Consider the following 15,315-nt stretch of genomic DNA (forward strand, 5'->3'; position numbering starts at 1 on the left):
GAGAACCAAAATATGACCTTGAATATATCCCACCTGAATTTAGAGATCATCTGAAGAACAGATTTGGTACATGAAGGGTGGTTGTTATTTTTAAGTGCCATCGAGTCGATTCTGACCCATAGCGACCCTGTATAGGGTTTGGTAGGACAGTATAAAAATGAAAACCTTGCTTAGTAAAGTAGATTGTGTACATCTCTTTGCCAGATCCTTGTCCAGTGATTATTACACTGGCAGCTTACAATCAACCATGGTGGAAGTATTTACATCACGGAAATCTGTGAAAGCTATAAATTGGAACTGCTTTATCGTTTTTTGCTTTTGAGTCGTCTTACCAGCACACTACTGTTGATAAGCTATTTGAGTTAGAATTGAAGGAGGAAAGGAAAGGGAACTAGGTAAGTCATCCAGAATTAATTGTTCCTCATTTTTTGTACGACTAGCCTAATTTCAAGATTGAAGAAATCTTTGAGGTCTACACCCGCTCACTTATCTACATGGTGACGATGCCAAGACCTAGTTGTTGTTGTTAGGTGCTATTGAGTCGGTACGTACTCATAGCGACCCTATGAACAACAGAACAAAACACTGCCCGATCCTGGGCCAACCTCACAACTGTTGCCACGCTTGAGCCCACTGATGCTGCCACTTTGCTAATCCATCTCACTGGGGGATGTCCTCTTTTGCTCTGATCCTCCACCTTACCAAACATTATATCCTTCTCCAGCGACTGGTCCCTCCTGACAACATGTCCAAAGTATGAGAGATGAAGTTTGGCCATCTTGGCCCCCAAGGAGCACTCTGGCTGCACTTCTTCCAAAACAAATCTATTGGTTCCTTTGGCAGCCCATGGCACTTTCAATATTCTCCTCCAACACCGTAACTCAAAACCACCACTCGTCTGTCAGTTTGTCATACTGTGGTGGCTTGTGAGTTGCTGTGATTCTGGAAGCTATGCCACCGGTATTTTAAATACCAGCAGGGTCACCCATGATGCACAGGTTTCAGATGAGCTTCCAGATGAAGACAGACTACGAAGAAGGAGTGAAGGACCACTTCCGAATATTTCATCACTGAAACCTTATGACTAGCAGAGAAAAGTCCTGGTGGTTGTGCAGAAATGGAAGAGTGTTTTCTTCAGTTTTCAGACATTGCATTTGCCCATTTTTTTAAAAGAAAATATAATGATAACATGAAAAAAATAGTGATAACAACAGCTACATTTTACTGATAGGGAGCACACTGACTCTGTAGGATAAGCACTGAACTGTGAACCACAAGGTCAGCAGTTCAAGCCAATAGTGGCTCTACAGGAAAATGATGAGACGCTCTGTTCCTGAAAAGATTCACAACCTCAGAAACCCTATATAGAGTTGCTATGAGTCAGAATCAACTCAAGGGCACTTAACAACAACAACCAAGATTTAATGATGTGATGTTTATCACTGTGATGAATCTAGTTGTGCATTATATCTCTGAGGAGAAGGAGGTTTGAAGGAGACAAAGCTTAACCACATAACCTTCCTACTGTGCTGGGTCAGAATGTGCATCATGGATCCACTTCCACCCCTACAAGTCCTTCAGTCATGGTCCAGGAGCTTGCTTTGCCCACTGGGGAGTCACTGAGACTCCAAGCTTTCTCTGAGGGTGCAGTAAACCTGAATGTGCACCCAGCCCCATCAAAGCAATGCCATCAAGCCCAGTGCAGGGTGTCATTAAACTCATTCATAATTTTTCAAACCTTTTCCAATGCTTTTTAATTCCCTTCTTTCCCAACCCACAACACATCTGAGTTCCTCCGGCTGCTTCTGTAGAAGCTGGTAACTCAGAACAGGGACTCAATGGCTTGTTGCTGCTTATTTAGGTTATGGCCACAGAAATTCCCCTGCTGGCAGGAGGGAACAGAGGTAGAGGCACAGTGAGGCCCAGCTTTCCTGAAGCAGCCTTGACACCCTCCTGAAGGGAAGGGATGCTCTGCAGCTATTGCTGACATGCTCCCCACCCACCCCCGTTCAAGTGCAAAATAGTTGGATACTAATTTTTTTTCTATTGTAAATGGGAAATGTAAGTGAGGTGTAGGTGTACTTATTTAACTAACATATATGTATATTAGTGTGGCACTGTAGGATAAGAACAAGACCGCAAGGTCGGTTTAAACCACAAGGTCAGTGGTTCACACGCATCAGCTGCTCCTTGGAAACCCTATAGAAGAGTACTGTGAGCCCGAACTGACTGGAAAGAACTTAACAAGGACAATATGCATATATATGGGACTCCTGGTATGGTGCTGAAGGATCAGCACTGGACTTCGGATCATAAGGTCAGCAGTTCAAACCCACCAACTGCTCCATGGAAACCCCATACAGGGACACTATAAGTCAGAACCAACTCGATGGTACTTAAGAACAACATATACATATATTGTGAAAATGTCTTAGACACAGGATCATAAGATAACCTACTTCTTGGTAGTGGTGGTATGCCATGGAATCTATTCTGACTCATAGTGACCCTGTACAGTGTTTCTGAGGTTGTAAATCTTTATGGAAGCAAAATGCCTCATCATCTTTATTCCATGGAACAGCTGGTAGTTTCAAACTGCTGACCTTGAGGTTAGCAGCCCAATTCATAACCCCTATACTACCAAAGCTCCTTATCTTAGTTTCTCATAAATGCCTGGGATGAGGTTGCATATATTAAATCCTAGAGTATCTGATTCCTAGGAAGACAATAGCATAGCGCAGCACAGAAAGGAAGAATGAGTTATTTTCTAATAGAAATGGCTCACCCAGTATCTCCCATTATACATCCAGACCACGTGTCCTCACATTTGCACTCACCTAAAAGAAAATGAATACATGACTTTTTAAAAAGTGTAAGTAGATGTATCAAAGTACTTCCAATTTAAAAACATCTTCACCTTGCTCCTTCAATACTTTATTAGTAAATGTAATAATACCTGCTTCCTAATTTTCCTTATAAGTGAAGACTTGAATGTAATACATAACAACAAAAACATACTTGACCCTATCAAGATTATGTAATTTTTACTGAAATCCAATCTTGTGGTATTTTAAAAGTGACTTTATTTTTCAAGTATTCTATTAAAACAACTTAAATGGAATGTAATGAAATACTGAAGCACTATAGAGAAACTCTTAACAGTTTCATAGCCTGTTATGGAAATTAATGCAATTTCCGGTTAATGTTTAAAAGTCCCCACACCAAGGTTACTGCTAGAAAGCAGATGGACTTCAGAATAAGAAATAACTTGGGTTCAAGTCTTTGGTCTGCCCTGTCTATACATCTTTTCCTATCAACCAAACACTTTGATCAAGCAGCTGAGTCACACATGTATGTAGTAAAACTTACCACTTGCTAACTTTCTTTTGTCTGAGATAATACCCATGTTATGGGCTAAGGACTGGGCCAGTGTGACTGCCATTAAATCCGTTTTCCCGAACTGAAAAACAAAACCAAAATACATGTAAGAGAAAAGTATTTTCTATTTAATTGGGCCAAAGGAAACATCACAATATAATTGAAAATAAGTGATTCCTAAGCATTTTCTTCAGTAGAGGCTAAACACATACTAAGAAATAAATCCATGTTTTTTAAATGTACATTTAAACTAGTTTAAATGTACATTTCACCAGTGATATTGCAGAAAAATTGACACATATATTACTGACGTAGAGTTCTGCTGGTAAAACTAAATTTAAATGATTGTGCAAATTATCTGGAACTTGTTATCTTTGTGTGTCTACATGTACGCTTGAAATTTCCGCAAATGGAATAGAATCTGGATTCAGGAAACAAATAACATGAGGTAACAGAAAAATTTGATGATGATCTTTGCCAATAGAAATTTAAGAGGAATGGAGTTTTTTTTGTTTGTTTGTTTTTTTTGTTTTTAATAGTTAGCCTCCAAAAGATGGTTTTACTTTAGATCACTTCTATAAAGTTTACTGTCTGGAAAATCTACACTAAGATTAGAGGAAAATCTTCAATCTAGTATATTTTTTTTCCTCCTAACATCTGACAAATACTGAAAAAGGAAGAACAGTTTCTATTGATTGTTAGGTAGTAACACAACACATCAGGAAACTACTCAATTTTCAGAAGATTAAGTAAAAGTAATAAACAGGGCCTTATTTCCAATGAATGTAAAGGTAAATATTCTCTCTGTATAAGCTGGTAACAGGTCTTTCATGGAAATTATCCTAAATAGAACATGTGCAGAACTATCAGATATTATCTTCCATTTCCCTATCTTGTCCTCTGGTCATTTATAATACCATAATGATTGTTAATAACAATCTAACATCTGGAATATGTAGAATACTGAGAAGTTGTCTCTGAAATATTAGGAAAGCATTTTCAGCCATCATACCACTTTGTATTGTACAGATGTTCACACCTACTTCATTCACGCCTCCTCCTTTCAGCAATGAGCAAATCCCACCAATATAAGCTGCCCCGCTCCGGCTACTCTCAAATTGACTTCCCCTTTTAGAAAAGGAAATGAAAAATGCTTACTGCTCACAGTTCAAATATCATAGCACCTCTCAAGATTAATTTTCTACATTTATTTTCTCACTGAACATCAAAATTTCTACACTATATTTTCCTGAGTTAAGGAAGGTATGTAAAAACTGCTTACACGCAAACATAAGGGAAAACATTCATGAGGAGATGTTTCCTCACATGAGTTATAATATCTAGAATAGAAGTATACCTACTAAAATAGAATCACTGATACAATACACTCTGAGAAGGATACAATATCACATCTATGGCACTTCTGCCAAATATGTATAACTAGAATTTCCCATTGAGAAAATATCATAAACTATCACAGCGAGCAACATCCTACTGAATAATTGGTCTTTGTTCTTTACAAATGTTAAGTTCTGAATAGATAAAGAAAGGCTGAGGAAACTTTTAGATTAAAGGGGACTAAAGAGACATGACAAATGTGATGTAGTATCTGGGTTGGATCCTCAATGAGGGAACAAAAACAGCTATAAAGGCATCTAGACAATTGGTACAATCTGAATATGGACTATGAATTAGAATAAAGTATGGCATCAAAATTTAATTTTATAGTTTTAATAATTATACAGTGGTAACATAAGAGAATGTCCATAATCTTTGGAAATACACACTGAAGTGTTTAGTGGTAAAGGCCCAAGGTGTCTCCAACTTACTTTCAAATGATTCAGGAGAGAAAAAAAGTAGCTAGTTGGATGAATAGATGGATGGATGGATGGATGGATGGATGGATGGATGGATGGATGGATGGATGGATGAATTGGGAGGAAGGAGGAGAGGGGAGTAGTGAAGAAGGAAAGAAATCAGAAAACAAATGGTGAAGAAAATAACTAACTGATGAATCTGGGTAAATGTCATATTGTATTCCCTTGTAACATTCTTGCCAATTTTCTATAAATTTGAAATTACAGAACAATTAAGTTATCAAAAAATATACTCTTTATATACATTTATAAACCTCTTCAACATCTCTGACTTAAAAGATTTTTTAATGCTCCTATGTATAATTTTCTATTATATCAAAAATGCATATTAAAAAGACCATAAGAGAGAGAACAATATAAATTCTAGGAATACTAAACTCTTATATTAGAACTAAAATATTAAAGAGCACATTAGCATTAAAAGACAAAAACTTTAAAGAATATAACTGTGTTGTTCATAATACTCTACATGAGTATTAGCAGGATTTTACTTAGCAAATGTTCTAAATAAATCTCATGGAAATTTCAATTATATAGACACGCAACAATAAAACTCAAAATTAAAATTCTTATATTTTCATAATTTCAAACAATTTACCCTTAAAAATGTCTTCCAAATGTATTTGCTATGACAAATCTTAATTGTATTATGCAGTAGAAAGGATACATATCAGTCACAAGTACTAGAACATTCAATATGGTGCCAAAAAAGTAATAAATCATTACAAAAAGTTACGTACGAAAAAAGGTGAACTGCATCACTTTTCTCTTTGATAAAATCCCTCCTGTATTTCATAAACTCACGTAGAGTGATCAATGGATTTTCAGATATGGCGAACTTGTTGTCAGCGGCCCAGGTTTCCATGGCAACCAACACTATCCTTGTCTTAAGTTGGTCTTTATATATCTAGTATATTAACAAAATGAAGACACCAGCTGTATATGTGGTAAAATTTAGGTATTTGTAAACAGGACTACAGAAGTTCCTTTCCTTTATGGAAATTAACTGTGTTTTAATGAAAGATAAGAAACTACTTTACTGTTGTTAAAGGAGAGATCTTCTTTTTCTAGTTTACATGCATTTCTCTTGAGTTAATAAGAATCAAACTGTTCATCATGTAACACCCAAAGAACACAATAATGTTAGAAACAAAAATCATGTTTTAACAATGGCACTCTTCACTCAAGGTTCTCACTGAGTCCATTATCTGGTACCCTTGACGAAGAATTCATGCATTCTTTAGTTCTCCTAGCAAAGAATGGAACAATGAAGGCTCTATAAGGAAATAATTTCTACACCCTAACTGGCCCTGATTAAAACTCATTGTGAAGGCACTGGCACTGCATTGTCATGGGAAGGAATGGATACAGTGGAATTACTTAGAAACATCATTGTACAACACTGGGCCTACTTGTGAGACGGGCACCACTGCTGTAATGCCTCGCCATTGTTAGAAGTACACCAAATATTTTTAGAAGATATTATGGTTCAACCTGGTGTGGCACTATGGGTTAATGGATTAGACTGCAACGTTGGTTTGAACTGCAAGATCAGCAGTTCAAGCTCACTATCAACTCCTCAGAAACCCTGCATATGGTCGCTATGGGTCAGAACCAACTCAATGGCACTTAACAACAACAACATAGTTCAACCTTTGTCTTCTCCAGTATGATCGATACTGGAATGAATTTCAGACATAAATCTGTGAGGACCTTCAGCCATTTTCTTTTATCATCTTCCCAGTCAGAGATCAAGTAAGGGTACTAGGGTTTGATAGGAGATCTTGGCTAACCTGCAATTCAAACTAGTAAAATGTAAGACCTGTGCCACCCATAATACCCATAATACATAATAATACATTTTCTATGGTGATACTGAAATGGGTTGATACTTACTAAATCTGCCATGTTCACCACAGATTTTGCATATGTATTGGTATGTACAACTGAAAGTCGATGTTTTTTAAACTGAAAGGAAAAGAAAATAAGGGAAAGTCAAAGTCATCAGGAAATAATGATCTCAGCAGAGAAAACGTGCTTTAGTTCAAAGATCCCTAAGGCTTTCTGAGATTTGAGACCTAATTCTTTATATCCTTTAAGTAGCTCGAGGTAAGATTCTTACAAGCGTGAGATCTCAATATAGTCATCTGTGGAGTGAAGAAGTAAAAAGCAAAAAATAGCCACTCTAATCATTTCACAGGCTTATTCTTATCAAGAATGTTATTCAAAATTAGAAAATATAGAAAGTCTATCTAGGCATTAATTGCAAAGCATACAAACAAATATCAAGGTAAAGCCAGGAATAAAAACAACCTATACAGGGTCACCATGGGTTGGAACTGACTCAACGACACTTAACAACAATATTAATGAAACAAATCCAAAAAGTTGATATTATGAGTCAGAAACATTTAGAACCTCAGAAATCATTGCCAGTTACTTCCACCAATAGTGTTTCCTACTTGTAAGGTGTTGCTGGCTAAAAATGTTTGGCTACAACTACGTCTTCAGGTTAGAACTTAATGGATTCCTTGTTTCTTCTGAACATATTTATGAATGAATAAGTTTCATCCTATGCATGGTCAAGTTCAAATAAAAAACTGATCAAATCCTACCATGAGATGATCATTCACAATCATCAGTTCAATATATTTGGTTTCCTCCTCCACGTTACGAGGATATCGGCGGAGCTGCAATATAGTAAAAAAAAAAAAAAAGCCACTAAATAAACCTTATAAACTTGGCTGTGAAAAGTAAAACATATGGGACAAATTAAACAAAACTTCCTTTTATTCTTTCAATATTCCATCAACTTACCTAGTTTTTGAGTATGTAAGATATAGAAATGATTCAGCATTTTTTAATCATAAAAAGGTATAGGACGGAAGTAGTCCTCTTACCTCTGTCCCCAATCTATCCAGTTTCTACCCTTTTCCCATAATGGGTACAGTAGCACAATTACTGGTTTTGTCCATAATTATTTATGCACATAAAATAAAATATGAATATATATTTTATGTTGTATTGTTGTATTGCCTTCGAGTCAGTTCCAACCCATAGCAACCCTGTATAGGGTTTCCAAAGAGCAGCTGGTGAGTCTGAACCACCAACCTTGCAGTTCAAACAGCTTTGCAGTCTGGCACATATACTTCCATTTATTTCACTCTCTTCTGAGCCATTCTAATTTCATTTAACAATAAGTCTTGGCAATAGCAATAAATGAAAAGCATTCTGTTTAATTTAAACTCTGAGAGGACACAGAAAGTAGGTTGAGTGGCACTTTTAATCTATAATCTCCAAATCTGGGGATGGAACATGCCTTTTCCTCTGGCATGGTCCTGGGAATTCCCTGAAATGAAACAGGGGCTTTGTTAGGATTGTTTTAAGAGCTCTAGGCATCCTTTGTCATAGCTGCATTTGTCTGTTCAACAACCCATTTTCTCCACCTTCAAAATCAAGGCCACTATAAATCAAGGCCACTCACTATAAATCAAGAGCCACTATGGCAGCCATATCCATTGTTCTCTGTGGCTAGTTTATAACAAAGTCTTTAACAAGATCTGTAAAGTAACTTTTTCCTTTATGTTCATGCTTCCATATAAATTTTCCCAGAAACTCTTTTGTTCCCTTGCCTTACAGTCATTATTTGTGATGAGGTCAAACAATCAAATTTAAATGTTTATGTTAAATATGCTGCAGTCTAACAAATTAAAAAAATTGTTGCCACATGAATTTGCCTTATTCCTAATTGTACTTTTAAATTTAAAACCTTTTTTAAAAGTCTCTATTAATGGACAGAGAAGTAAGAGGACTCTAGTTCTGAGAGTTTAACAACAACAAGTTCTGAGGAGAATTTAGAATAACATTAAAGGTCAGTTTGAACCACAGGGTCAGCAGTTCAAACTCACCAGCCACTCCTCAGAAACCTCATACAGTGTTGCTATGAATCGGAATCTACTCGACAGCTCTTAACAACAACAGTAGTATGGCAAGTCTCTGACATTAAGAAAATGCTAAGACTTATTGGAAAGTCTGCCCTCCTTGAAGAAGCAAAGCAGATCCAATCAATCTGAAACACTATTTAAACAACAACAAAATATTTTTTTTTCATTTCTGTTCATTAAATTGGTACAGTTTTGTTGTTGTTAAGTGCTGTCACGTCAGCTCCAACTCATAGTGATGCTGTATAGGGTTTCTGAGGAGCAGCTGGTGAATTTGAACTGCCAATCTTGCGGTCCAGCACATTAAACCACAGTGCCACCTAGCCATGGTTTTATAGCACCTCGCCTCTACAGAACCACAGCTTTCTCAGAAAGAAAAATCAAAGGTTTGCTTAGGGAATATGTAACCAATGCTTAAGAAGAAATTCAAGACATGTATCTATAGAAAAAGTTATCCTGCTTTCACAGTTTATAACTCATGAAAACAAATATTATTTCAAATTAAATCCTGATGATGAATTTTTTATCAATTTAACTGGGACAAGAGCCTAAAATTATATGTGTCTCTATTTTATTTTTATTTGTATATACGTATTCATAGAACCTGTAAAGTTTATGGTAGCAATTCACAGACTAAAAGGATTTCTGAGAGGCAGTATACAGAATGTAAGGACCATTCTGGGACTGCCCTTCCTTGGTCGGAATCCCAGTTCCATCACCTGGGAACCCCAGGTAATCCTGGGCAAGTTTCTTAACCTTCTTAATCTAAAATTCCATCTCAGTAAAATGGAGATAATAATAACACCTTCCTCATAAAGTTGTCTGGAGAATTAAACATGTTAATAAAATGAAAATTCTTAGAACAGGGATAGGTAACTGAAGGACTAAATAAAATTTAGCAATTACCATTCACATTAGAAATCTCTCTGAAACACAGTTTACATCAAGGCAATAAACAGATGGTATATGGTTCCTTCAAATGCTTTATGTTACTAGAAATCTAGCTCCCTATTCCTGTTTTTCCTTTTTTCCATTCTTGTTCTATACTTAGCATGCAAACACACCCCCACACACACACATACATGCATACACACACACTCACATGCACACAAACCATCACCACCATTGTGGTGATGTCTGGATTCTGATACCCAGCATTCTTATTAAGTCTAAACCATTTAAAATTCAATGATTCTGACAAGCTGTTTTCCCATTTCAGAGCTGTCAACTTTTCCTCTTGTGAAAGGGTAATATGAGTAGCTACACTCCATATGTTCCAAAGCACAGTACAAACAATTGTTATTATTATGATTAAGTCCAAGATCCATTGGTGGTCATCAAGCTTATACCCTTTACATTATAGACTCCAAAACAGCTCAAGTGAGACAGGAGGATTTGTAGCTTCAAAAGCTTATCGACTCACCTAGAATTACTAAGGCTGATATCTTTAACAAAATAAACACAAGGATAAGTAGACTCTCTGATGTAGTACATACCCATCTAATATTCATAATTTTTCTAATGATAGAAAAATCCTGAGATGCCACAATATCAAACCCTATAGAGCACCTATATGACAAAGAAACACATAATCACCACTCTCTGGGACCCTTTTTGAGTCTGTGAGGTACTATGGTCCCATATCCATTGCTTTTACAGATCTGTCTCTCTACTGTTTACCACACCCTGACAAATGACTAACCCAGTACCCACTCTCTCACAGAGAAACGGAGATGAAAATGACTGGCATTTGCCAAGTGTTTTAAAACATCACAACATAAACTTGTAGGTACATACCTGTCTTTTACTTCTTTTTGGTCTTGACTTCAAAATAAATTTTGGTGAAGTGCTATTTACTTGTTGGAATTCTAAAAGGAAATAAAAATAAACTTGGTTTAGTGTACTTTTGCCAGCTTTCTCTACTATGAGACAATTGAATTTTTACTAGACTCCTTCCTTCTTATAAATGTTATATTATACAGTGCTATGCTTAATGATAACAGAATATAAATTTAAGTAGTTGTATTTAAATTAATACTAAATATGTATATTATGGATTGCTGTTGCTGTTAAGTGTCATCAAATCAGCTCCGACACAGAAAATCTGTATTGGGTTTCCAAGAAGTGACTGGTGAGCTTGAATCACTGACCTTGCAGTTCAAATTGACTTTACAGTCCAGTGTATTAACCCACAGCACTATACAATTTACAAAATAATTTCTGTTCTTATATCTCAAAATGTTCCCTATGTATCTCATAATAATACTATCATAATCTTTGTCAGAAATCTTTTAAATACTCAACCTTAACTTTCACTACTGACCTTTTAGAGGCATCAAAATAAACACATAAAAGGAAGACTAGTAATGAGAAACAAGTAGAATACATAATCACATGCTCATCAGATTATCATTAAGAAATTTTAACAGGGCACTCAAGTTTGGAGTTAGTTTTTTGGCATTCTTCTTTACCCATAACCAAATTTACCTCTGGCTTTATCTGTTCTTGGGCCTGTGAATCCTTTCTAACTTGCAGGTCAGAGTTATACATCAGTTGTTTATATCTATTGATTCATCTCTGTATATAAGATCAGTATTATTTATAAGGAAAGATTTTCCTACAAAGTAAGGGGGAAAATTGCAATTATTCCCTGTGTTGTAGATTTCTTAAAACTTTGATGGTTGACTGAACAAAACGAAGGAGTAAGATATGAGGCTTCTAATGTGAGAGCAGAGTCCTGGTACAGTCATGTGGGTTAATGCACTGAACTGCAATGTCAATTTGAACCATAAGTTCAGTCGTTCAAGCTCAACAGCTCCTTGGAAAACTTATACAGGGTTGCTATGAGTCAGAACCTACTCAAAGGCACTTAACATCAACACCAATGTGAGTATAATGCTATATAATCTCAAGAGTGACTTTTCTCACTACTCTTAGATATTGTTTACATGAACTCAAAAGTTCTCAAAACTCACACTACTGCCTTAAAATGTGAGAAACGTGTGTTTACCTTTTATAGGCATGTATTATTATACTCATAGATAAAATCATCAAGTCTCAACCTATGTATTTTCAATAGAATTTGTAAATGTAAGCTCTAATCATATGTTAATTTATAAGAAGGGCACTTTAAGTGTTAAGGATGGAAAAATATATACTTTACAAACATTAATCATACAAAAGCTGAGCTAGAAATCTTAACACCTAAAAGGTGCTCTGGTAATAATGGTTACGAATCGGGCCACGAACCTCAAGGTCAGCAGTTCGAAACTACCAGCTGTTCCACGGGAGAAAGATGAGGCTTTCGGCTCACGTAAAGATTTACAGCCTCGGAAACCTTGTATAGGGTCACTATGAGTTGGAACCAACTCAAGGCACATAACAACAACATGTACATTTCAGGGCAATAAATATTACCAGGGTTATGATAAAGAGGAATATTTACTAATGATAAAAAGAATCAATTTATTAAAAAGAAGCAACCATCCCAAAATTTTACGCACTTAATAACAGCACTTCTACAAGAAGCAACAACTGACAGAAGCGAAGGGAAAATAAGTCCAAAGTTACAGTTGGAGCTTACTTTTCAAATTGAGACTCTCTTTAAAAACATTTTTAAGGAAACTTAAACATACTATTAACCAATTAGACTAAATTAGCATTTCAAACACTTCACTCATCACGAGCAGAATACTAATCCTTTTCGAGAATACATGCAATATTCACTAACACAAACTATATTCTGGGCCACATATAAGCCATATGCAAGTCCTAATAAATTTAAATAAATCAAAATGATACAGTTACATCAAACCCACTAGCAGCTCTGCTAGAAAAAAGAGACCAATTAGTTCTCATAAAGACTACAGTTTGGCAAACCATATGGGGCACTTCTACTCTGCCATACAGGGTCTCTATGCGGTGGAATTGACTCAATGGCACACAACAACAATAACAATATTTTCTCTTACCACAATTCAAGTAAAGTAAAAATCAATGACAAAAGTATGTCACAATAAAAAAATTGACATGTCTAGACATAAACTGCACAGTTCTAAATACTGTATCACATGAAGTAGTAATCACAAGGGAAAACAGAAAATGTGACCTAATGACAATGAGAACAAGTCAAATGTGAAGGCCACATGTAAAGCAGTAGTGTTTAAAGGGGAATGTACAGCTTTAGTGTTTATATTAGTCTTGGCGTGCTACAGAAGGATAAGCACTGCTAATCACAAGGTTAGTGGTTCAAGCCCACCAGCTGCTCCTCAAAAACCCTATACAGAGTTGCTATGAATTGGAACTGACTCAACGGCACTTAATAACAACATTAGAAAAGAAAAGAGTTTTAAATTAGTGATCTAAGCTTCAATCTTAAGATGCTAGAAAAACAGTAATAGAAGCAAGTAAAACAAAAAATTAGTTCTTTGAAAATACTAGTAAGATTTATAAATAATAACCAATAGTGAAAATAATTATTACAGATCCTACAGATACTCATAAAATAGTATACTTAAGATTTATGTATTTCATGGTATGCAATATTTTTTAAATTGGGTGTAAGGTCCACAGGAAGTAAATAAGTCAAATGTGTTCTTATGAGCACTTGTCCTAAGAGATACACATATTAAAAAAAAAAAAAATTCTACAATGAAACAAGTTTGGAGACCCATTGGTCATATCTCTGGGAAATGTACAATTCATAGATAAGAATTCCAATAACCCCTAATAGAGAACCTAGCTAAACTTTACTAAACCTAAAATAAATAAGCATACTTTTGAGCTTATTCCATAAAAATTATATTTTTGAAATTTATTTTTCTATTTCTTCTCATTTATCAAAGTAAATTTAAGCAACTTGGGAGGCAAATGTCAGCCTAAAAATGAACAGTCCAATGGTGTCAACTTCTGATGAGAAAATAAAACTAGAAACTAACTAAGGCAGAACTAACTTTTTCAAGAATCTCTCTAAAAACCATTTATAAATACCAGCAGAATTGCTAACACTTCTGAAGTCTCTGTGGAAAAGGAGCCTTAAACAAAGATAAAAAATAAAATAAGGTTGCACTGTAGAAACCTAAAATCAAACCTGATGGGGAAATCCTTATTTATTTTTAAATTTTAATTGATTTTATGGCTTCCATTATTGTGGGTTGAATTGTAGCTTTAGTCTCATGATTTCTTTTCTTCCCATCATTGGGATTTGAAAAGTTTCATAAGGTAATTGAAGAAACTGTCCCAAGAATCTATATACTCATTTTTAAAAATGTTTTATTGTGAATTATATGATAGTTTACAGGGGAGAACATTAGTGTATACTCACTTTTGAAACAATTTCTTCTATAATAAAATTTTCGATCCCTTTGATCACAGGAGAGAACCAAGTAGAATATTATTTCTCTTTAGGGGAATTATAGACAGGAAGGGACATTGTTGTAGTTAAGTGCTGTCAAGTCGGTTCTGACTCATAGCGACCCAGGAACGGCTGGTGGATTTGAACTTCCGACCTTGAGTTATCCTACAGTGCTTATCCTACAGCGGCACACCAGGACTCCAATACTTATTTCATTTTTTAATGAGGGGATAATGTAAACTTTTAGGTGACTTTCTTAGGTGGTAGTTTATGAATGACATGGTTACAGACTTGCTCCAATTAACTGGTGATGTTCCCATCTTCCATCTTTTTGTCTCCAAGGGTACCTTATCATAGTGTGATAATCCAAACTCCAACTCTGTCCCTTACTATCTCTTGTTGTTGTTGTTGTTGTTGTTAAGTGCTGTTGAGTCGGTTCCAAGGAGCAGCTGGTGAGTTTGAACCACCACATTGTGGTTCAAACCAACCTTGTGGTCCAGCGCTTTATTCCACAGTGCCACACCAGGACTTCCTTTTCTGGGGTGTTGAAAAAGACACGCTTAGCTTCTTTTTCTTCATCTGTAATATTAGCATAGTAATACAGATCCCAAAAGTTGTTGTAAAAGTTAAAACGAGATTTAAATGTCCATCCCAGTTTCCCGAGGCACTATTTCACTAAGAAATTATTCTAACACTATGCTGTTGTTGTTGTTGTTATCAGGTGCCATCGAGTCGGAACCGACTCATAGCAACCCCATGCACAGCA

At 35.8% G+C, this 15,315-nt stretch overlaps 1 protein-coding gene across 3 annotated transcripts in view; it reads right to left on the bottom strand.

The window, feature by feature from the left end:
* Positions 1–15,315, bottom strand: part of ADAM22 (ADAM metallopeptidase domain 22) — a 267,600-nt gene that overhangs the window by 64,530 nt on the left and 187,755 nt on the right. For all 3 annotated transcript variants that reach the window (XM_006834320.1, XM_006834319.1, XM_006834318.1), the window contains exons 8-14: positions 10,994–11,064; positions 7,871–7,945; positions 7,152–7,223; positions 5,996–6,162; positions 4,422–4,506; positions 3,370–3,460; positions 2,786–2,837 (exon numbers count right to left, since the gene is read on the bottom strand). In XM_006834320.1, the coding sequence (XP_006834383.1) occupies positions 2,786–2,837; positions 3,370–3,460; positions 4,422–4,506; positions 5,996–6,162; positions 7,152–7,223; positions 7,871–7,945; positions 10,994–11,064 (613 nt within the window). The remainder of the gene's footprint in view (positions 1–2,785; positions 2,838–3,369; positions 3,461–4,421; positions 4,507–5,995; positions 6,163–7,151; positions 7,224–7,870; positions 7,946–10,993; positions 11,065–15,315) is intronic.

The sequence above is a fragment of the Chrysochloris asiatica genome, unplaced genomic scaffold (genome assembly GCF_000296735.1).
Source record: "Chrysochloris asiatica unplaced genomic scaffold, ChrAsi1.0 scaffold00010, whole genome shotgun sequence".
Lineage (NCBI taxonomy): Eukaryota > Metazoa > Chordata > Mammalia > Afrosoricida > Chrysochloridae > Chrysochloris > Chrysochloris asiatica.